Consider the following 22,218-nt stretch of genomic DNA (forward strand, 5'->3'; position numbering starts at 1 on the left):
ATGCATAACTACAAATGTTATTGGCTAAATAATTACATAGCCTCTTGAAGAGAGAAATCAGTTGCAGAATGTGACTCAGTGCCTTTCATATCAGACTGTTCCAAGAAGTATAATGGTCTCTTAATTGAAGTTCTAATACCTTGATATTAAAATGCATTTCATTGGCATTGATATCAAAGTAATGTTAATACTCCTACTTCTAATCTTTCTTGAGACATAGTATCATTTTAATGAAAATCACTGTGCATGGCATTCTTATACTACCTGTTTTAAAAAAAATTGAGAAAAAGCAATATATTTTAAATGAATCCTCAAACACCATGTAGCCTGTGTTTAATACCAAAAACATTTTCTTGTGTTTCTGAGGCTGTTGCTATATTGATGTGTGACATGAATTATCAATAAAATTTTGCATCTTGGTTTATTTGGGGACTTTTCTTTGGCTAGATGACTTTCTCTAGACCTTTTATCTCCTAACATGATGGAATGGTTTAGTTGAAACAAGTATGAAGAAAGATGCTTTTGTTTCCTGTTTTATTCACTTGACCTTGATTGTCTTAATCTTGATTCTTATGAGTATGAATGAGATAAGAATGGAGTCCTTAAGCTATATGTTAAAGTATGCATTTGTTTTCTACAGTGTAGGGTGCTTTGGGTTGGCTTGCTTGTTTGCTTCTCTTTCTTTTTCTTTTATTTTTTTTATTTGTTTTATCTCCTCGAAGTATTTTGTAGTCTCCTAACTAACTTTGCTGAGATTTCTGTTGGTCTTGGAGAGGGAAAAGTTAGGCCCACTACTGACCTCCTTGGAGAATCTTGTTTCAGAGCAACAGGCATCCTTTTAAAAAAAAAATAGTTTCTAGGTATGACTTCTCTGAATAAAATCTGTGCTGAGCTTAAACAAGCCAAAAATCTTTTTTCGGAAGTTTTTGTTGATTAGATTTGGAATTTCACTGTGTAAGTGATTGCTTCCTCACTTGGATATCATGGAGACTTTGCCCTAAGAAACTACTCAGGTGTGTATTTGAGCTGAGGCTCTGTTAGGATAAGTGTCTGAACCTGTAAAATAGAAATATTCATTTTGGTACTAAATCTAGAAGACTCTTAAGTTAAGGATGATGTCAACTTGACTTGAATTTCATGGCTGGCTTCAACTTCTGTAACCGGTGAATTGAAACCTCAGATGTGAATCATTCCCTTCACCTTGAAAAGTCTGGTCTGAACTTCATGGCTCAGTTTCACTTCCCCTTGGGAACTGCTGCCATTGTTAGTATTAATTTGTGAAGGTTCTTATGCTTTTCACTTCCTTGAGTCTATGAAGTTTGCTGGATCTTGTCCTGCATCTTCACTGCCAAAGGACAGTTTACACCCTTCTTTACCTCTTGTAGTTTTGTAATTAGGTAACGTTCCTTCGGGGCCTTAGATACTCTAGCCTGTTAGCATAGATGTTTTCTCCACCCAACACTGCAAGTCTTAGAAGTGTAGGAAGCTAAAGACAAAGTAATTGTATAAAACTTGACCTTGAGTGCTGACGGTTTTAATAAATTATCTAGGAGTAAGACCTTTCTTTTCTTTATACGTTGCTTATTTGAAGTAATGACTATTTGCATAGGAGTAAAGCCAGTTCCCAGGAATTGGTGTAACCAGTTATACCCAGGCGAACCAGTTTCCCAGTGGGAAATCAGATGGGAATGTGCCCTTGCTCGTTCACCACAGGGTCACCATGACATGGCTGAATGAGTGCTGAGCTCCATGGAGAGCCAGGTAGCCTCCACACTGCTGGACAAGCACAGCTTGCGAGAGTACATGGTGTTTCTGAACTGTGCCTGCCTCTCTAGTGCCTTTGTGGAGCCTTGCAAATGCCTTGGTGTCAGAGAGGGAAAAACCTGCTCATTTGCAGCATGGCAGCATGCTGCAAATTGTGCTATTGGACCCGCTTTAATGATAGTTTTCTCCATATCCCAAATAAGACCCCACTACAGACGGGATGCCACAGCCGTAACTCAATCTGGGAACTGGGCTGCCATTCAGAAGCAGTCTGCTCTTCATTCTCTGTATCATTTCATGAGACGGGATCACAGCTGGGACCCTTGGGGCTGGGCAGGGGGGCGCTTGCCAGCAAGCCTCTCTGGCCTAGTTCATGGATATGCTAGATAGAGTTTGGGGCTGTCTGGACTTGAGGAAGGCTAGTGTTGTTGTCAAGTGGTAGTAGGAATCTGATACCCTTTGCAAGCAGCCTGCGGGCTTTGGATACCAGGTTCTCTTTAACACCAGCAAAAGCTGCATGGTGGCATCTCAGGCAACTCTGACCATCTCAACAGTGGTCCCTAAAGTGTGTGGAGTCTGTCTTGAGAAAAGAGCCTCTGCCTGCTTTATATATAATCTATTTGTTACCAGGTGTAACTAGGATTTTGGGAGAAACCAAGGTGATAATAGTGACTTAACCTGAAAAATGTTTCTGCTGTCAGATTTTAGGGGTAGTTAGGATGTTTTAAGATTGCTTCCTCAGTTCTTGTTCTTATGAAAAAAAGTCTTTGACCACAAGGACAGCTTAACTTAAAAATATTCTGAGTTTTGGAAGCTATTTGTTGGCATAGAGTATGTTCTTTTCAACTGAAAAACTCATATAGAAAATTTTCCTTAAATAAATTTGAAAGCAAAGTGAAGCTCCCCTTTGTTGGTATTTCACCATTTGTTTTTTAAATGCCCAGAATATCTGGGAAACCAACTTCCTCTTGACTCTCTCTCCAATGATCTTTATCTGTGATGCTTCTGTGGTGTCAGTGATTTCACTAGCAGTAGCTCACCACTGCCACAAACAGAAAACGTAAACCCTTGGAAATGTAGACCACTTTTAACAGCCAACTGGTGCGATTCCTGTCTTAACATCTCCTTGATTTGCAGGACCTCCATGCAGTCGCAGTCATCCTATGGCTCCAACTCTCCACCACTCAGCAAAATGAACAGCATGAACAAGCTGCCCTCGGTCAGCCAGCTAATTAACCCCCAGCAGCGCAACGCCCTGACCCCAACCACCATCCCTGACAGCATGGGAACCAACAGTAAGAAATCCTTACTCCTTCTCCTGTTCTATGTGTGACCCCTACTAGTCTGGGGAAGGAGACTTGGCATCTCCAGGTGGCTCATGTTAGGCTGGGGAGTTTGGAGTAATTTGCTGGGAACCTGCGCAGCCAAATATTGCTCACTGCTGTGTCACAGGGCAAGGGTTCAGCATCCTGCTCTGAGCCTCGCAGGGGTGAACTGAGATACTTCTTGTTGCAGATCTGTCTGGCTGCACTGTCATCTGTCTTTCAAGACTTGTTTCTTCTTCCTTTACCAGCAGAGGAGATGCAAGTGTTGGCAAACATTTTTCCCTGGTTCAATTAAGACACTTGTTTGTTACAAAGGAACTATCTGCATCTTGCAGCTCTGTAACCTACTACTTCCTGACTGCTGAAGAGTGTCCAACAGCACTGTAAATCCAAGCTGACAGACATGGGTTTAGAGGCTGAGTTTTGTTGTTTCATGATTTTTTTCCTTCTTTAAAAAAAAAAAATCAAAAGCACTGGGCTCCTGCCCACACCTGTTGCTCATACCCTTCGGGTACTCTCTGTGTCTGAAAACAAAGCTGTTTGGCTTCTGTATTGGGTTACTCTGCTGGCTCTGTCCCACTCCTCTTCTGCAGCAGGGAAAGCTGAGACGCCCACAGCTTGCTTAGATTTCTACTGAGCCTGTTTGTAAGGGAAGGTGACACGGCACTGCCCGCAGTTGCTCCAGTGAGGGTAGAGCTCCTAAAAGACTCTGTCATCTGGTCCTTGTGCAGACATTACGGCCCTGCTAGAAATTCCCCATAAGCTCACTCTATGTGGGGCTTTGCAGGGGATTTAAGGCCAATTTGGCTGTGTGCACTGTCTTTTCATGCTGTGTGGGGAGTGAAGCGGGTATCCGGGGATGCCTGGGTAACAACGTGCTCCTCCTTCTTGTCTCCTCCAGTTCCCATGATGGGCACCCACATGGCCATGACCAGCGACATGAATGGCCTCAGCCCCACGCAGGCGCTGCCTCCTCCCCTCTCCATGCCTTCAACATCCCACTGCACGCCCCCTCCTCCATACCCCACAGACTGCAGCATCGTCAGGTGAGTGGGAGCAGGCTATCCAGCACGTTTCCCACCTGCAGGGATTGGAGGCCTCGTGTTGGGAGCTTGAAGGGTCCTGTTGGGTTCCTTGCCCCGTTCTCCTGGAGCACTGGTCCCAGGGCTGGCACTCTCTGGGCATTGAGCATGAAACCATCTGAGCAGCTGAGATAAACAGGGATGTTAGGACTGGAAGAAAACTTGAGGGATGCAGCATCTATTAGACTGGTGGAGCTAAGGGCAGGCAGTCTTGCAAACACTTTTTTTCTTTTTTTTTTGTAAGATGCCACTCATAAAGGAGAAATCATTTACACTTAGGGAGAAATACACCAACTTGAAATACTTTGTGCATGATGTTTTTGAGACCCAGACCCACCACCTTGCTGAAGCCCTCTGTCCATGCAGCAGGCTGCCACAGGTTCAGTCACCTCTTGGGTGAAGTGACCTGGCAGGAGAGTCCACATGAGCCTCAAGATCCAGACTGTGTAGCACCAGCATTTTACTAAGGCAAGGTACTGTCATAAGGGTTGTCTGATAGGAGCCAAGCTGAAGGACACTCATTTGTTTGATGTGGCAGCAGTGAGGCTTGCTGTCCTGGAATGTCTTGGAGAAAGTTGAGCCAAGGGTGAAAGCTTTGTTTCTCATTGCTGCAGACTGGCTGAGTGTTAGGTTTTTCTGTGGTTTGGGCTGTTGCAGCCAGGGTGATCCTATTTTCTCTCTCCTTCCTTCCTTCCTCCTCTGCAGCTTCTTAGCGAGGTTGGGCTGCTCATCCTGTGTGGATTATTTCACGACCCAGGGGCTGACCACCATCTATCAGATTGAGCATTACTCCATGGATGTAAGTAACTCCTCACCATTTCCTTTGTTTGCACTCTTGGCCCTGCTGTAGGAATGGGTCAGAAATCCAGACTCAGTATATTTTTATTTTTATAAGATTAGTTTCATTTAAGGTTGTTGCACCCAGAGAAGAATTATTGTGAGGTGAAGAGAGGCTGGACTCAGGGCCAGCATTGTAACTGCCTTGCCTTGCACAGAGAAAGTGTCTCTCCCTCCCCATCACTATGCATTTTAGTCCCTGAAGTGGCCCCAGCCCACAGGCCTGTTAATTCTGCAAGGCTTAGTTTCAGTTTACACCTGAAACACCTCACTTGCCTGCAGACAAGTAAGCTGTCCGAAGTGGTCTGCGTTTTTTCCCTCCCTGCTTCTCTTTTCTGGTCTTACCTTAATGATCTTCCCTTGCCACTGGCACCTAAGCCCGGCTGGTTTTTTATCTCTTGCATGGCTTTTGCTGCAGAGTTGCTGTTCCTGTGCCATAGCTCTCCTCAGAGCTGGCTGTCCCGTTTTTTTTGCCCTGAGACTTTGCAAGGCTGTGGTGCTTTTGCTTCCTATCACGGGCCTTCCTTCTGCTACTGCTTTAACTAGAAAAGCTGACCCAAACTAAACAAAGCTGGTTGCTCATTTTTTCAGAAGCCTATATTGCATTTCCCAGAATTTAGGTGTGATATACCTCAGATACTGTACCAGAGATGATGAGGCCTCAGAGTCCAAGATTCCAAAGGTTGTGTCTCTGTTCGTGCAATTTGGTTACGTTCAAGTAATTCAGGCAGTTCCTATAGAGTCAGACCCAGAGCTTTGAATGCTGGAGCTCAAAATTGGATTCTGAAATCCTTTTGCAGGCTTTGATACAAACACAAAAGTTTTCAAAGCCATTGATCTTATGCAGCCCGGCATGCCCCACCATAGACCACAAACAGATTTCCTGAGGACGTCTTGGAGGCCTTGCAGTCATTAAACATCTAGCTTTAGGTCACCATACCTTACCCATGAATGTATTTTGCCTCACTTCAAAGGAGGCATTGTATCATTAGTTCTTGCCGTCTCATGGCTACACCTGATTGTTCAGAAGTGAATTACCACCTTCAAAATTAGTGGTTTGTCTTCTACAGTGTTTCATGGCCACCTGGATTTTAGCAGCTTTGTTGGTTAATAGGTATTTGCAGGGTCCCCAGAAGCTGCTTCTACTCCTGGCGCACAGCTTGCCCAACGATTGCCCTGTTAAGCCCTCCACCTTGCCTTGCAGGATCTGGTGAGCCTCAAGATCCCAGAGCAATTCCGTCATGCCATCTGGAAGGGCATCCTGGACCACCGGCAGCTCCATGACTTCTCTTCCCCACCCCACCTCCTGCGCACCCCCAGCGGCGCCTCCACTGTCAGCGTGGGCTCCAGTGAAACCCGAGGCGAGCGAGTCATTGACGCAGTCCGCTTCACGCTCCGGCAAACCATTTCCTTCCCGCCCCGTGATGAGTGGAACGACTTCAACTTTGACATGGATGCCCGGCGCAACAAACAGCAACGCATCAAGGAGGAAGGGGAGTGAGCTCCGAAGACCCCACTCCACCCCGCCTCGGCCATAAACTGCTCAGCCCTTCATTTGTCTTCCTTCTGCTTGGTACTACACCCCTGGACAAAGGGCAGAGGGAGTCCTTTTGCTCACTCATGCTAGTTACGCCCTTGATGCTGTATAGGTCATGATCCTAGACTGTGACCTCCACTCCTGCCTTTCCAAGGGGAAGAGCTGAGCGAAGGGGGAAGGCGGGTGGTATTTCCTTGAAAGCCGTTAACCTTCTTTAGAAGGCATTGTTCTTGTTTCATATTTTCCTTTGGGGAGAGGGCTTCTTTTCTTGACTTTTGAATCCTCATACACCTTGCGGTTGTCCTGATCTGCAAACTTGTTTCTCTCATCCAATGATCCTGCTTTGATAAGCAGGAAGGTTAAAATAAACGTTTAAAGAGCCAAACAAACTCTAACCAACCCCAAAACCAAAGGCAATGAGCCTAAAGCCAAAACCCCAACTGGTAGCTCACCCAAAAAATACATGGGAATCGGTCTGCTGAATGATGGCGTTAAACAGCCTCTTCCCACAGAGCTATGCACTCTGTTTATGTGTAATATTCTCCAGCGGAAACAGCACATGCACTTTGCTGGGCAGGCCAATGCTTATGGCCACTTGCAACCTACTTTTTTGTTTTCCTTTACCTTCTCTGGGAAAAAAATAAACCTCCTTTCTCTTCTCATTTTGAATTTACATTCATGTATATGTCCTAGTTTGCTTGTTTCAGGATATAAATACAAATACATCTATTGGTCACTCTTGACTTCTGTCCGCTATCCAACCTTTAGCCGTTCTGTACTACTGCTAACATTTAAGCTAGAGAATTGGGCTTTTCCAAATATGCAGCCTGGATAGTTCAGGTGAGGATTGTCTGCCTAGACTCCAGTTGAACAAAGTACTGACTGAGAGCTGCACACTGACTTGTAGGGCTTCAGCTACCCTAAACCCAAATGATATTTTATTTAGACCATGCTAGCTTGGTTTACTGCCAAGTAAAGTGGAACTGTCTTTAGATATATCTGTAATAGGCTGGAGCCTGTTGTCATTTGTTGCTATAGACTAAGGGATGACCAACCAGAAGTAGAATGTAAAAAGAAAGAAATTTCCAGCTGCCTTGGAACAAGGACCAGTTCCTGGTAATAGGAGTATTGCTACTGCAAAAAGTCATGTTTACATGAGAAATTGAATTTTTTCTCTGTTGTTTTTTCTTGATTGGTTTGACAGCAGCGGTGCTCTGAGGCATTTCCTCTGACTACCAATGATCCTGTGGACAAGTAACTAAGTAGAGTGCCTGTTTCCACATTTATATTGGTTGAGGTATTGAGACTCTAACCTATACAAAGTATCTCTAAACTAAGGAGCTGGGCTCAGCACAGCTGCTTTTAAGTAGCTTTGCTCTTCTTAATGGTAAGCGTGACGTGCCTGATGTATTTCGCTTGGGAAAATATGCAAAAAGCAACTTGACATGACATCCTACATCACTACAACCAAATAATCTCCTTTCAATGCAGTGGCTGTCTTCTGGTCCCTGCTTTGTGCTGCATATTTCATTTAAATCCACTGTTGTTAGCATCATCTTCCATCTGTCTGTTGTGCTGGGTCATTTTGCATTCATAAGAGTGCCTTTTTGTTACTGTGCAAGCCTGTTTTGGATAGCTCTAAATGGTAATGCAAGACGGTTACTCTGTAAAGTGTGTGTATATAAGTATTTTTTGTATCTGTAATTTTTTTCTTACAACATACCGCAACAATTTTTATTTCTTCTTGGGCTACTGGGTCAGACAGAACCACAGTGAAATGTTGTTTGTTTTTCTGGATTTTTTTAATTATTTTTTTTATGCACAGTATAAAGCGCTACAGTATGCCTTGTAACAAATTACACTGGACAAATATTTGTATTTTTCATACTGAGATTCCTGTGTTACTTTGCAGTTGAGGGGGGAGAGGGTAAGTACTGAAAGCCTGTGTTATCATTTTATTTTGTAACAGATCAAAGAGCAGAGTCCTAGATTTCAAAGTATTTAACATGCTCAGTGTGAAAACTTATTGTATTTTTTTTTTCTTCTTCTATGTGCTACAAAAGAAGCAAGTCATCCTGCTCTTGATTCGATGCAAGAATTAATTCAATGGGGCAGTGTTAGTGTGCGGAAAGTGTTAGTGCCTGTACTTTGTAAATTCCTAGAGGTGGATTTGGTTTGCCCTTCTCACCTCCAAGGTTTTGCATCTCCATTGTGTAGTCCTTCTGAGTTGCTTTGGTACTGTACAAATATTGATGCAAAGATTTCATCATTTTAGGAACTAGGAAGCTTCTGACTACAAAATTTAATGCAGTTAATGCTGTCCCCACAGTCTGGGCACACGAACTGCAGTATCTGCTCTTCAGCTCGGTAACGAGATGGAGCTTTTCTGCTGCATCACAAGTGATTGAAATATATGCTGTGAAAATCTCTTTTCTACTGTATTACTACTATGGAACCTACTTCTATATGACTGGAACCTTCAAGTGAGTTTGAACTGCTGTAGCTTTTACCCTCCCCTGTAAACCTGTGATTTGTTTTGTTTTGATACATCAGAGTGTATGGATTAATTGAGCTGAGAATCTGTCAATGCTTGTAGCAATAAGCGTTGCCTGCACCAGGACCTGTGTGTGTTTTGGAACACCCTGTTGTTGAAGTCAATGAAAATAAAAGCCGAACTGAAATTTACACTGGATTCCCAAACAGCTTCTTTTCTTACCTGTGTGCCCTCTTGGAATAAGCAAAAGACTTTGCGGATGCTTCCTCCTCTGAGCAGATGAGGTTTAGTGTCATCTTTGCCCCTGCGTGTAGTTTTCTAATCCCCACACCATCCACATCACTAAGGTGTGTTATAAGGTGTGATCACACACCTATCTGCCTTCTTTCTGGCAGATCGGATGGGTCGGCCCCTGTAAGCCTCTTGCTGAAATATGAAATCTTCTGGCTTTTGCATCATTTGCATGGCTCTTTTTTGCCCTTTCAACAGATTTCTTCATTCTGTTTCTGAGCAGGGCATTGAGCAGTGCCCCGCTTCAACATCCTGCTTAAACACGATGGAGCTGTGACTGCTTTGAGCAGGTAGGGTCACTACTGCCCTTTCCTACCTCCACACTTGTGAAATAGCCTTGAGCTGACATCTCTGCCACCTCCACCACCCCCCTAGGGGTCTGGAGAGGTTTGTTCTCCTTATGTAACTTAAACCAAAGGCTATGTGCATCACTCTGTACATTCTTTCTCCTACCAAAGCCTTTTCCTTTGTATCTCACCTCCTCTTCCGAGCATTTGTAAGAAGGGCAGCTCAGAGCTGGTAGGGCTGTTCTGAAAACGGAGTTGCCTCTGTCACCTGGGGCTTCAGTCTGGACCACCACACTAACAGCCCAGCTTCATCACTGGTTTCTGTGTGAGGCCCATGTCTTTCTCTCACCATTTTGCTTAATATGGTTAAGGGAAGATACTCAGGATGGGAAGAGTCAAAAAGAACCCCACAAGGATCTCAAAAGAAGAAAAGGGCATGGTTTCTACTGGGAGTTGGTTTCATGTTTACTGTTATGGTTGGGAATGCCTGACTCCTTTGTTTCTGATTGCTATTTTGTTTCCCTTTTGCTGAAGGATTAAAGAAGCAGTTGTCTCTGGATATCGGCATCCGAGGCATCAGTCCCCTGCTTCCACTCTGGCAGTCAGGGTTTGCTTGGATGTGGCGTTAAAAACCTCAGAAAGAAATGCTCCTACGAAGACTGCAAGAAGTTGCTGCTTCAGCTGATGAACTCCTTGCATCTATGATGAGCAAATTGTACCAGGTAAAAAAAGATTTCAGTTTCCACTATCAGGTAGGCTTGAAACACATTTGTTAATGGTTGCGGTTGCTCTCTGCTGTGATTCAATGCTGGAGTAAGAACTTATGCATTGCTTGTGTTATAGCAAGAGTTTTAGTATTGAGGAATTCCAAGCTGTCTCTCTCCCTTTTGCCCTCCAGTCATACCCGCTGAAATTTTGTCTTTGGATATTGGGATGCTTCATATGCAGGCATGAAGTTTTCAGGGCAGGGATCCATCACGAGCTTCCAGCTGTGTTTTGCAAGCCTGGGTGGACCTCTGAAGATGTGCGTGCCCTTCTATGCTGTTGGTTCTAAGTGTGCTGAAGCTAGCAGTCCTCTGGAATGAAACTTACTCAGACACACCAAAACTTGGCAAACGTCCGAGTAAAGTAAAGATTGTCTTGCTCATCACATTCTTCCTGTCCTGTATGGCTTATCAGAAACCCTTTCCTTTCTGACAACAAAGCAGCTGCCTGCACTGTGGTGAGAGGATTGCAGGACCTGGCCCTCCCATTCTATCTCTTTGCAAGTTGTTTCTTGGTGGGAAAACCTCATGGGCAGCCCAGCCCTAGCACCAAGCAGGAGCTTGGGCTGTTTGGCCTCCTGATTTGCAGAAGTTTAAAATGTATAACTTACCTTCATGCAGCAGTGGATGTGAAAAGCTGTGCCAGGCCAGTGCTTTAGCCCTACAAAGCTCCTCCTGCATGGTCTGCTCCACGGGGCAGCAGCACACAGCCACTACTCAGATGTGAAGCCACCTGGGCACTGCTTGTGTCTGTGCTGAGCTTCCATCAGGCAGATTTGGCACAACAGCCTTGCCAGGCTGCCAGGCTCAAGCTGGTTGTTTCTGGGTCCTGAGATGTTTGGGGTCTCTGTGACCCATGGTAGCAACAAATCATCTTTCTGAGCAGGTAGCAAAGAGTGGAGGCTGGAGTTTTGGAGCATTATTGGTGGTATTTGGATACATTGGCGTTGAAGGTCAATTAAACTGGAAGGAAGTTGAACTTTATGCTCTGTTTGCAAAGACTGGTTGCAGCTTTCTCCCATCATGCTTCCCTAACATTAAAGATCTAAAATTTCACTCAGAGGTATGTGGTAGTAGTTCTTTACTACAGCTTTGCTTTCTTGATCTGAGTCCCACAGACTCATTCATTTTCTTTATATGTCCATCTCTTCCTAATTCCATATAAAACCCCCTTCAGCACAAGGCTTTAACATCAGTGCTGTGGAACCAGGTGGCTTTGGGTTTGTGTGTGTGTGTTTCTGTTAGCAGGTGCCTTTCATTCAGTAGAGAAGTTAGAGCCCTTCTGCAGTCCCTTCTGTCTGGCTGTGAACGTTTCAGGGCTGCCTATTGCAGTCTTACCCTGCTGCTATGCTAGTGCAGCCCTGTGCTTCCATGGATCAAACTGGTCAAAGTCCTTTTTTTGGGGGGGACAGGGTAGGGGGAATCAGCTGGTTCTGTTAAAATGCTTGGACCTCCTTGTAAGCAACTGTACAATGTCACAGGTTTTGTTCTTGGGAAACATCAGCTCTGCCCTCATGAATCAAGTCAGATGCTTGGGACTGCTGGTGAGTAAAGGAAAGGCTATGTGGGGTGGGGCAGGAGATGCAGGGTTTTGGGTAGAAGTGGGGGCTGCAGGGCACAGACGAGCACTGAGGGTTATCTCTGGGAACAGTGTGCAGATTCTGTGTGCCTGCAGCATTGAAGCCAAGGGCTGAAGGGTCCCAACCCTGATGCAACATGGTTTTGCCTTCATGGCTACAGTCATAGAAGTACCACGCCTCGCTGTGCTCCCAAAGCAACAGCAGACACAAGCCCATGGGCAACTGGATTTCAACCTCGTAGCTCTAAGATTAAGTGTTTTGTGAGTGTTTCCGTGCACCATTCTGCTGATTTTCTCACTGTTGTTGTAGTGTACTGCCCTTTGCTGGCAGTGATAACATGAACACAAAAGCCAGTGGCTTTTTTGGCTGTGCCACTTCCCGTGATGGTGGGGATACGTGCTCCAACAGGAGGTGGGTGCCTTCTGACACGCTCAGCAATTACTCACAGGCAGCTGGGCCGATACCAATGATTACAGCATGCAAGGGAGGTGCTTACACTGTCTCTCCTAACTGCCTGGGATAGAAGGTTAGGCTCCCTGCATCATCAGTGGCAAGGAAGTCCCTGGGGAGCCATTCAGAGCATATTAGCTTCCCACTCTGAATCGTGCCCTTAAAGATGTGGTCTCATCATTGCCTGCATTAAGGTCAAGGGACGTTTGTTAGTATTAAGCTCCATCCCTGCAATCAGTTTTGCTGAGTTCCTAAGGCTGCGCTGAGATACACACTCTACAGAACAGCCGTGTGCAACCCAGCAGCAAGGAACGGGCTGCAGGGCTCTGAGTGTGGGAAAGAAACTGGTACAGGTCTGAAGTGAGAAAAAAAAAAAAAATAAGAAAGAAAAACCTGAAATAGAATAAATTAGCAGACCTGAGGAAGAGATGGTGCTTTTCCTCTTCTGTTTTAACTGCCAGCACTCTTGAAATGAGTATCTGGCAGAAGGGAAGGGAAAAGGGGAAAGGAAGGGAAAGGGGAAGGAAAGAAAGAGGGAAAGGGAGGGGAGGGGAGGGAAGGGAAGAAGGAAGGGAAGAGAAGAAGGAAGAGGGAAGGGAAGAGGGAAAAGGGAAGGAAGGGATGAGGGAAGAGAAGAAGGAAGAGGGAAGGGAAGAGGGAAGAGAAGAAGGAAGAGGAAAGGGAAGAGGGAAAAGGGAAGGAAGGGATGAGGGAGCAGGGAAGGGAAAAGAGAAGGGAAGAGGGAAAAGGGAAGGAAGGGATGAGGGAGCAGGGAAGGGAAAAGAGAAGGAAAGGGGAAAGAGAAGGTGAAATGGAACAAATACAATCTAGCATTTAAAAAAAAAAATTAAAAATTGAGACAGCGGCAGATCTGGCTGCACTGAAGTCAAGGCGCTCCCTAGTACATCATCTCCCAGCCGCGGTGACTCCTGTGTCACGGGGATTTGTAGCGCCGTTTTCATTAAAAAGAGAAACACCCCCCCGCCTTCCCCGGCCGGGGCGGGCGCTGCCCGGGGAGCCGCTGCCCCCTAGCGGTCCCGCTCCGCCGGCGGCCCCGAGGGGCGAGGGCTGCGAGAGCTCCAGGGCGACCCCCCTGCTCCTCGCCACAGCCGCCCGCAAACCCCATCCCAGCCTGCGTGCAGCCCTCGGCTCCCCGGGGTTTATAAAGCTGCATTTTCCGAACACCTTTCCCCTCGCATCCCGCGTGCAAGAGCTGCGGCAGCAGCCCTTGGGTTTGTTTTTTTTATATTGCATGGGTAGACACCAGCCTCTTCTCCCAAGTGACAGGGGACAGGGCGAGAGGGAATGGCCTCAAGCTCCGCCAGGGGAGGTTCACGCTGGACATCAGGAAAAAAATTTGTCATGGAAAGAGTCATTGGGCACTGGCAGAGGCTGCCCAGGGAGGGGGTTGAGTCACCTTCCCTGGAGGGGTTTAAGGGACGGGTGGACGAGGTGCTGAGGGACATGGGTTAGTGATTGATGGGAATGGTTGGACTCGATGATCCGATGGGTCTTTTCCAACCTGGTGATTCTATGATTCTAAATTCACAAAATGGAGACCAAAACTCATCACCTGCCAAACCTGGAGAGATGACTGCTCTCACTCCAGGTAGCTCTTGCGTGCAGAAAGTTTGAAGTTGTGCTCTCAGTTGTGCCCTTGCCCAAAGGCTCCGGAATAGAAGCTTCTCTACCCCAGAAGGCTGGCTGGAGGTGCATCGGAGCAAGCAACCCTGCGTTGTTACCCCATGCAGCAGCACCCAGCTCCCAGCACTATATATGCCTTGCCCAAGGGCATGAGAGGTGCTCCACCTTCCCTCCATGCACACACACACACACACACAGAGACACAGAGCCTTGGCTGCTAAAGTCCTCCTTGCTGAGTGATAGGCATCTCTTCTTCCAGCTGAGAAAATACCTCTATGTGTTTTGCAGGGAGCACACGCCGCAGCCAGGAACTCCCACAGCAGCACCTGGCTTGAACAGTGGCGGCCGGCTTCAGGCTCCCACGCCGCCACAGCAGCCAGCTCAGCCAGTCTGGGTGGGGAGCCCGGCACCCCGCCAGGGCCAAGGTGCCTGCGGCAGCCAGCACCCTCCTGTGCACCTGCGCGGCTCCACAGGGTGCTGCTTGCAGAGGGGGACTCTCCCCTGGAGGTCCCCACTGGTTGTTGGCTCAGAAGTTGTGAGTTTGCTCTTTGAACGCTTGCCCTGCTCATTTGGCCCATACGCAGCTCTGCCCCGGGGGAGGCTAAACGTGAGAGCAGCCCCCAGCAATGGGTGGGCATCCACTGCAGTTCAGGGCTGTGCCAGAGAGAGAGGTTGTAGCTCCAAGGAGAAGCTGGGGAGCTGGAGAGGGTGGCTCCCACCATGGCTAGGAGGTGGGGAGGAGGACCTGAAAGGAGGTTGTGGAGAGGAGGGAGCTGGGCTCTTCTCCCAAGTGACAGGGGACAGGATGAGAGGGAATGGCCTCAAGCTCCACCAGGGGAGGTTCAGGCTGGACATCAGGAAAAAATTTTTCATGGAAAGGGTCATTGGTCCCTGGCAGAGGCTGCCCAGGGAGCTGGTTGAGTCACCTTCCCTGGAGGGGTTTAAAAGTCGGGTGGATGAGGTGCTGAGGGACATGGGTTAGTGATTGATGGGAATGGTTGGACTCGATGATCCAGTGGGTCCTTTCCAACCTAGTGATTCTATGATTCTATGCTGGCAGCCATGAGCAGTGCTCATGCAGGATCTGGGCTCTAGGGCCATACTCTGCCCACGCAGACTCTGCTAGACAGCAAGGTGCCCCCACTGCTTACTCCTACCCTGGTCTCCAGATCCCAGCCGAGATTTCCTGGCTGAGGCCACCATGGTCTGCAGGGAGACCATAAGGAAGGGTACCCAAACTGCTCATTTACACTTAAAAGTGTGATCTGGATGCTTGGCTCTCAGGTGTGGACAAGAGTTTGTTAGATATTTCTTTTCAATTTTTCAGCATTCAGTCCAAGCACTCTTCTACTTGGCTATCTCCAGTCTTTACCTACACTTTCCTTTACCCTATCAGCAGCTGAAATGTCAAGCTGGCCAGGAGCAGTTCTGAAAGCCTCTTGGTCCCTTGAAAAGGATTTTTCAGCTCTGTCCGTGAACAATGAACTCTGGGAAGGTGTTTTCCAGTTTTCTAAGAAAGCCTCTGATTTCCTCCAGTGTTTCCTGAGCTTCCTAAACAGCATCCCAGGGGATCTGCTGATTTCTTCCTGTTTTTTCCCCCTGACATTGGTTTGTGGTTTTTTTGTTGGCTGAGTTTTGTTGTTGTTGTTTAGTTGTGTTTTGCTTTCCTAAATCCCTTTGTGAGCCTCTGATTAATTCAGCTTCTGATTCCTTGGAAATCGCCTCTGGAGACAACGCTGAAGGTTTCTACACATGTGATCCATCTTCTTCTTGGCTGCATAGCCCTCAGTGCTGGAATTGGGTAAGAAATGTTACAACAGATCCAAATAGTCTGTAGCAGGGATGTTAAGAAACAAAATATTGCTCAGTGTGGCATGAAAAGCTCCTTGATTAATTGAAGGCGTGGGTGGCCACACAATTGTATCAAATTATCCACACGTTATGGCGAAATGCAAGATAAATCCATTGATTTCTTATTCCAAGGACACAGTCAAGCAGTCCATGCTGAACTTGGAGAGAGGTGCCCACCCTAGGGTGAACACAGGTATTTTCACAGAAGTGTTTTTCATAGAAACGAGAGTTAAGGTGCCTAGAAGGTGCTGCAGTGCTGATGTGTATGTAGCCCAGCTCCACAGCAGAGTCCAACACCCTTCTCCCAGGACAGTATGTGACTCCCTGAAGGCTAATGCAGAGCTCCTCCATGCTGAGTGAATACTCAGCCCTGAACGCTGGTGCATGGGAGCTGGTCCCTCAATTTCTGGCATTTAGGCTCTGGCCTGAGCCCCAGCTCCACAACACCCTATGAAAGTCCTGAGCAGGGCTTCCTATTTTCCAGAGAAGCAGCCTGTGTGGCAGTGTCTGCCTCACATTGAGAGTGATAGCTGGAGGACTGTTTGCTCTCCCTATAGAAAAGTTTTCTTCCAGCTTGAAGCGTTATGGGTAGCAAGACAGTTACTTCTATTACAGTTTATATTCTAGCCTTTATTGCTGCTTAATTAGTGACCTGAACAGAAGGAAGCCAGTGTTTAGGAGCTATCAGCAGATGGGAGCGTGCTGTGCATTGAGGGTTAATGGCTTACAATAAAAACATATGCACCAAAACCACACACAAACTCAATTTGCACAACTCTTAACAGCAGTGACTCAGCTTGCCCCAAAGAAGGGATGGCTGAACATGTTCCACCTGGCTCTGAACCTTATCACTTCACCCAAGGGTAAAACATGAGCAAGTAACCATTAAGGCAACTATGCTGCAGTCAGGCCATGGGCAGCAGCTGTCTCAGATTATTTCAGCCTTGCCTTGGAGGTGAGGAAATTGGACGTGACTGAAAGCCCTGCCAGGGATGCCAGCAGTCAGCTGAAGATGGGCGGGCAAGGAGGTGAAGGCAAGAGCACTCTGTGTCCCATGCATGCTGTGACCAGCTGCTGTCTGGAGAGGCCTCAGGAGCAGAGAGAGCTGACTGAAATTTGATTCTTAATTTTTTCCTGTTGTTTTTGTAGTAGTGTCCCTATAGCCAGGAAGCAGCACAGAGTTACTACGGCATTTCACAGGAGAAGCAGGCCAGAAGATAGTCTGACTAGGAAGAAACGGAGTACAAACTGCAGCACTTGACTCATTTTAACATATTCCAGAGGACCAGGCTCCATTTGAAGTATAGTGATGCTTGGCCCGAGGAGCAAGCTGGTTAACCCTTCCTTGCCTGGATAAGCCTGGAATCTGGAATACCTCTGAGAATGCCCTCAGCCAGCTGAGACAGTCCAACCTTATGCAGTGAGGCTGCAGAAAAAGGTACCCAAGACAGACATCTATACTAATACAAGCACATTTCCTAAACCTGATTTTCTTTTTATTTATGATACTTCAGCTTCTTGTGAGCATCCTTAGTGCAAGTGAGAGAAGATCAATGCTGACTGGGGTGTCCAGGCACGACAGGAAGGGAGAAGGTCTGGGTGATGCTCCCAGAGCTGGTCTGTGTTTCCAAACAGCACGCTGCGCTTTTTTTCCCTTCCAAAGTTAGAACAGGAGGATTCCTCTGGTGCATTTATCCCTGTTTATACTGAGTGTGTCTGCAAGGCAGAGCTGCCTTCAGACTACTGTGGTCTGGCAGCATAGCCACTAATAACTTGCAAAGCTGTCAAGGAAAGGGAAAGCAAAGGGTCCTATTAGTTTTTTCCCAGCTCAAAGGTGTTTAGAAGTAATCAGCAGCTGTGCCATCCCTTGGGAAAGATGGGAGTGCTTGAAGTAATATGCTCTTTGAAGGCAGCAGGGGAGAACACAAGCCAGTATCTGGGGGGCGTGCAGCACTTAGGTCTCTCCTATATATGAGAAGCGGCTGAGAGAGCTGGGGTTGTTTAGCCTGGAGAAGAGGAGGCTGAGGGGAGACCTCATTGCTCTCTACAACTACCTGAAAGGAGGTTGTGGAGAGGAGGGAGCTGGGCTCTTCTCCCAAGTGACAGGGGACAGGACGAGAGGGAATGGCCTCAAGCTCTGCCAGGGGAGGTTCACGCTGGACATCAGGAAAAAAATTTTCATGGAAAGGGTCATTGGGCACTGGCAGAGGCTGCCCAGGGAGGGGGTTGAGTCACCTTCCCTGAAGGGGTTTAAGGGACGGGTGGACGAGGTGCTGAGGGCCATGGTTTAGTGTTTGATAGGAATGGTTGGACTCGATGACCTGATGGGTCTTTTCCAACCTGGTGATTCTTTGATTCTATGATTCTATGAAACTGCTGATGAGGAGTTGGCAGCTCTTCCATACAGCCCAGAGCATGGGCTACAGCAGGATCTTCTGACCTGGAAATGTTCTTTTGTTGCTCAGCCCATCACGAGAGCAGGAGCAATGTTAGTAATCTTTTGTCTGGTGGCGCCAGTGGTTAAGCAAGAAGAGCAGGAGGCTGGCTGTTGGCATCTGTATTCATATGATCTGGAGCTCCCACCTAATCCCACTGGGTGGAGGACTCACAGGCTTGGTAATGTTCCTTATATGGTATATCTCACCTTTTGCCTTGGTGTAATTAGTCTGAAAGGGGAGAAAGCACGTAGCATCTTCCGCCTCAAGGTGAACGGCTGAAGATTCATTATGCTCCCAAAGGAAATATGATTTGTGGATTTGGCTTGCTTTCCCCCCAAGCGGTGATGCTAGCAGCCCCAGCCAGCAACCAAGAGGTGAGCAGGTGTGCCAGCAGCTGTTGGCCTTGCCGACCCTGCAGTCAGGCTGTTTTTGGGGCACCGGCAGGGTGTGGGGTCAGCACCTCAACTCAAAGTGCAGACGCTTGGGCAAACAGGGGAGGGACTTGCACAGGGACCACTGAGAGGGGCAAGGTGTGCGCTCATCAGCCAGGCTTTCTCTCTCCCTGCAGTGCCTGGATTTGGTGTGAGTACAGTGTTTGCTTTCCCTGCCGCCTCACAAGTGGCTCCAGAGAGGTGGGTAGTCTACAGCAGCCAGGAAAGCATGGCGGCAGCACGAAGGGTGGTGGGCATGAGCTGTAGGCTTGTCGATGGTAAAGTGGACCTGTCAGTTTGCTGGGTGTAGGAGGGCAAGGCACATGAGTTGTTTATGGCTGAATTTTTGTTAAATGTATGTGAACATCCTTTTCTTCATAGCCATGAGTGAGATGGGAAAACTCCTCCTGGACTTCTTTGGTTGCAGAGATGCTGCAAGGGCCAGGTGAGTCACTTGGGGAAGTACAGGGCAGAGCCACACTCAGGAGAAAGTCCATATATCCTTAAAAGTTGTTGTTGGGGCCATGTTTTGGTGTGGGGAGAGTTATTTTGAAAGTGTTTGTTCAGAGCACCTCAGGGTGTTAACATACTCAGCTTAGAGCATTCCCTGGGGACTTCAGTGACAAACCCTTCCCTGCAGCTGTGTAAAATGAGGCCAAGCAACAAGGTCAGGATTTTCAGCGATAACCCCTGGACTGGCAAGTAGCTCATAGCCTGCCTTGTCCTCTCCCAATGCCACAGGCTGCCTGTATTAAAGGCTTCATTTTCCTTTGATCCATTGTGCAAAGCAAGGAAGGATGGGCTTGTGCTAGAGCTGTTTCCAGTGTGTTTGAGACGGGGTGGGGAAATTAAAAAAAATTATGTTTGAGATGGCTGAGGGCTTTCCCCACCCAGCCAGTGAGCCCATCCTGCACCCAGCTTCTCTTCTCAGAGGAGCTGGGCTGTGGCCCTGCCGCTTTAGGCAGGTAACTGTCATGAAGAAGATAGACATGAAAATACTCGGCTCCTTCTGCCTCACCCAGGGCCAGAAGGGTTTTTTGAAAACAAAAAATAAAGGGGAAAATTCATTCTCCACCCATCCACCCAATTTGGCCAGCAAATCAAATAAAACAATCTTGGAGCTGGCACCACCTGAGTGGTGAATGCCAACTCACAGCTTCTCACACAAAGTGTTGAAATTAAAGGAGATGAACAAACAACCCCAAGGTGCCTAGAGGCAGCAAACTGGTTTTAAGATGCTGGCGGGTTGTTTTTTTCCTGTGCAGTTGGTGGGACCAGCCTCCTTGATCCCCTTAGGACCTGGCATCTGCCCTTGCTGATGACTGGCCATCCATGGTAATGGCACCCCATGAAAAAGTCTTCATGCAGAAATGTACATCACCACAGATGGTTTTCATGGCCAACCTGGTGTTGGGCGATGCAACCAGTGACTAACAAGGTGTTGAAGGAGATATCAGGTCAGACGTCACCTTGGCCACTGCAGAGAGCCCTGCAGCGATGAGCCTGAAGCCAAGTAGCCCCACAGCAGCTGGGACCCTGCCCTGGACAGGGGCACTTGTGTGACCAGTTACTGTGAACAACATGAGGCTTTTGTTTCCATGATTTTCCAGCCAAGACTTCTCTGCTAGAGCTACGTAGATTTGTAGACTCAGAGTTTTCTCTAGGTTTCCCATGAACAGACCTTGCAGAGATGCAACAAACATCCGTGCAAAATTAGTCAGGGGGTCCACACATTGCAAAAAAAGCAATATATGACAAAGGGGATGTTTTTTCCAGTGTTTTCCCCCGTGTGCTGGAGCCATTGGGCTCACATAAGAGGCAGCTCAGGAGCTGCTTATCGTTTCAGCCAATCGCAGCAGCAGACTGATGGTGCTGCTACCATCTCTGTTGTTAATCTCATTACAAATAAAGGAGGGGTAGAAGCTAAACTGAGCTCATATTAATTCCCTCTGCCCTGCCCTGCTCAACCTCAGGAAATACCTACTAGAACTGGTATTCACGTTATCCAAACCACCCCTGGAAATGATCATTAGCTGACTTGCTCCTTTGCCAAGTGTGTCCACTCACCAGCCTGGTTACGTTTGCCTAGGGGCCCCTCGTATTGCCTGCTCCTGCCACGGCACGCGCTGTGGTCAGCTGCACCCGTGCTCCCCTTGCACGCTGCCTGCTGCCTGGACCGAGGCTGACCTTGCTCCTCTGCAGCTCACTGGCTCTCTGCCTTGCCCGAGAAACAAGGTGAGGGTGGCCAGGCAGCTGGCCAAGTTGCCTGTTTTGCTTTCTGAAGTACCTGTAGAGTGCTGGACTTATTTTTGGCAGGGCTGGATTGTGGCCAAGGGGTTGGGATATGTTGACATTTATGATTTAGGGGTTTTTTCCATAACAAAGTTTTGCTAAATGAGAAGGAAACAAACTCAGTGCTAGCATTTACCATGTGTTTGAAATAAAAGAAAAGTAATTCTGAGCTGGCTGTGGCATTCACTAGACCTATGGAGACAGCAGTTTGTTGGTGCAGTGTGTGCTCTGAGGACAGGTGAGTGACCCACGCACACCATGCGGTGCTGCAGATGGATATGTGGGGGCTCCGTTGATCGCAGTGGCTGGAGAACAGGCCTTATGAGGAACGGCTGAGAGAGCTGGGGGTGTTTAGCCTGGAGGAGGCTGAGGGGAGACCTCATTGCTCTCTACAACTACGTAAAAGGAGGTTGTGGAGAGGAGGGTGCTGGGCTCTTCTCCCAAGTGACAGGGGACAGGACAAGAGGGAATGGCCTCAAGCTCCACCAGGGGAGGTTTAGGCTGGACATTAGGAAAATATTTTTCACAGAAAGGGTCATTGGGCACTGGAACAGGCTGCCCAGGGAGGGGGTTGAGTCACCTTCCCTGGAGGTGTTTAAGGGACGGGTGGACGAGGTGTTGAGGGATATGGTTTAGTGTTTCATGGGAATGGTCACACTCGATGATCTGGCGGGTCTTTTTCAACCTGGTGATTCTGTATTTCTTCTCCAAAGAAGAACTAGCCCATTTTTCTCTCACTACCAGCACTTTGATGAGAGCCATCTGTCTTGTTTTGCTTTGTTTTTTTTTCCCCACAGGCTGGGCAAAGGTGTGGGCAGGAGGACACAACCTTTTTTATATTCAATGACTGTTTTTTAGTGGGAAGATGTTTGGCTGCCTGTGAGTGCTCAGGTCAGCTCTGTCCAGGTTTAGGAGAGATGAGCAGTACCTAGTGCAAACTCTATCTCCTTCTTCTGCTCACATCTCCCAGTGAAGTCACTGTAGCGTGCAGGTAGCCAGAAGTGACAAACCAATCCAGGCTCTGTTCCCACCCACAACCACGATGCCTCTGAGGTGGGGAGACCTTTGCTCAGGGCCTGGCTAACCCCAGGTGCAGCAGCTGACAGGAATGATGCCACACAAATTGTCCATCGCTGAGGCAAAGACCAAGC

General features: G+C 47.6%; 1 protein-coding gene across 5 annotated transcripts in view; it reads left to right on the plus strand.

The window, feature by feature from the left end:
• The window catches only part of TP63 (tumor protein p63), a 154,532-nt gene extending 145,302 nt beyond the window's left edge, over positions 1-9,230 (plus strand). For 4 of the 5 annotated variants that reach the window (XM_069865339.1, XM_069865338.1, XM_069865340.1 and 1 more), the window contains 4 exons: positions 2,902-3,059; positions 3,991-4,135; positions 4,877-4,970; positions 6,213-9,230. In XM_069865339.1, the coding sequence (XP_069721440.1) occupies positions 2,902-3,059; positions 3,991-4,135; positions 4,877-4,970; positions 6,213-6,509 (694 nt within the window). In that variant the 3' untranslated portion in view covers positions 6,510-9,230. The remainder of the gene's footprint in view (positions 1-2,901; positions 3,060-3,990; positions 4,136-4,876; positions 4,971-6,212) is intronic. The other variant, XM_069865342.1, reaches the window with a different exon arrangement.
• The last annotated feature ends 12,988 nt before the right edge of the window (positions 9,231-22,218 follow it).

Source organism: Phaenicophaeus curvirostris, chromosome 10, assembly GCF_032191515.1.
Source record: "Phaenicophaeus curvirostris isolate KB17595 chromosome 10, BPBGC_Pcur_1.0, whole genome shotgun sequence".
Classification (NCBI taxonomy): Eukaryota; Metazoa; Chordata; class Aves; order Cuculiformes; family Cuculidae; genus Phaenicophaeus; species Phaenicophaeus curvirostris.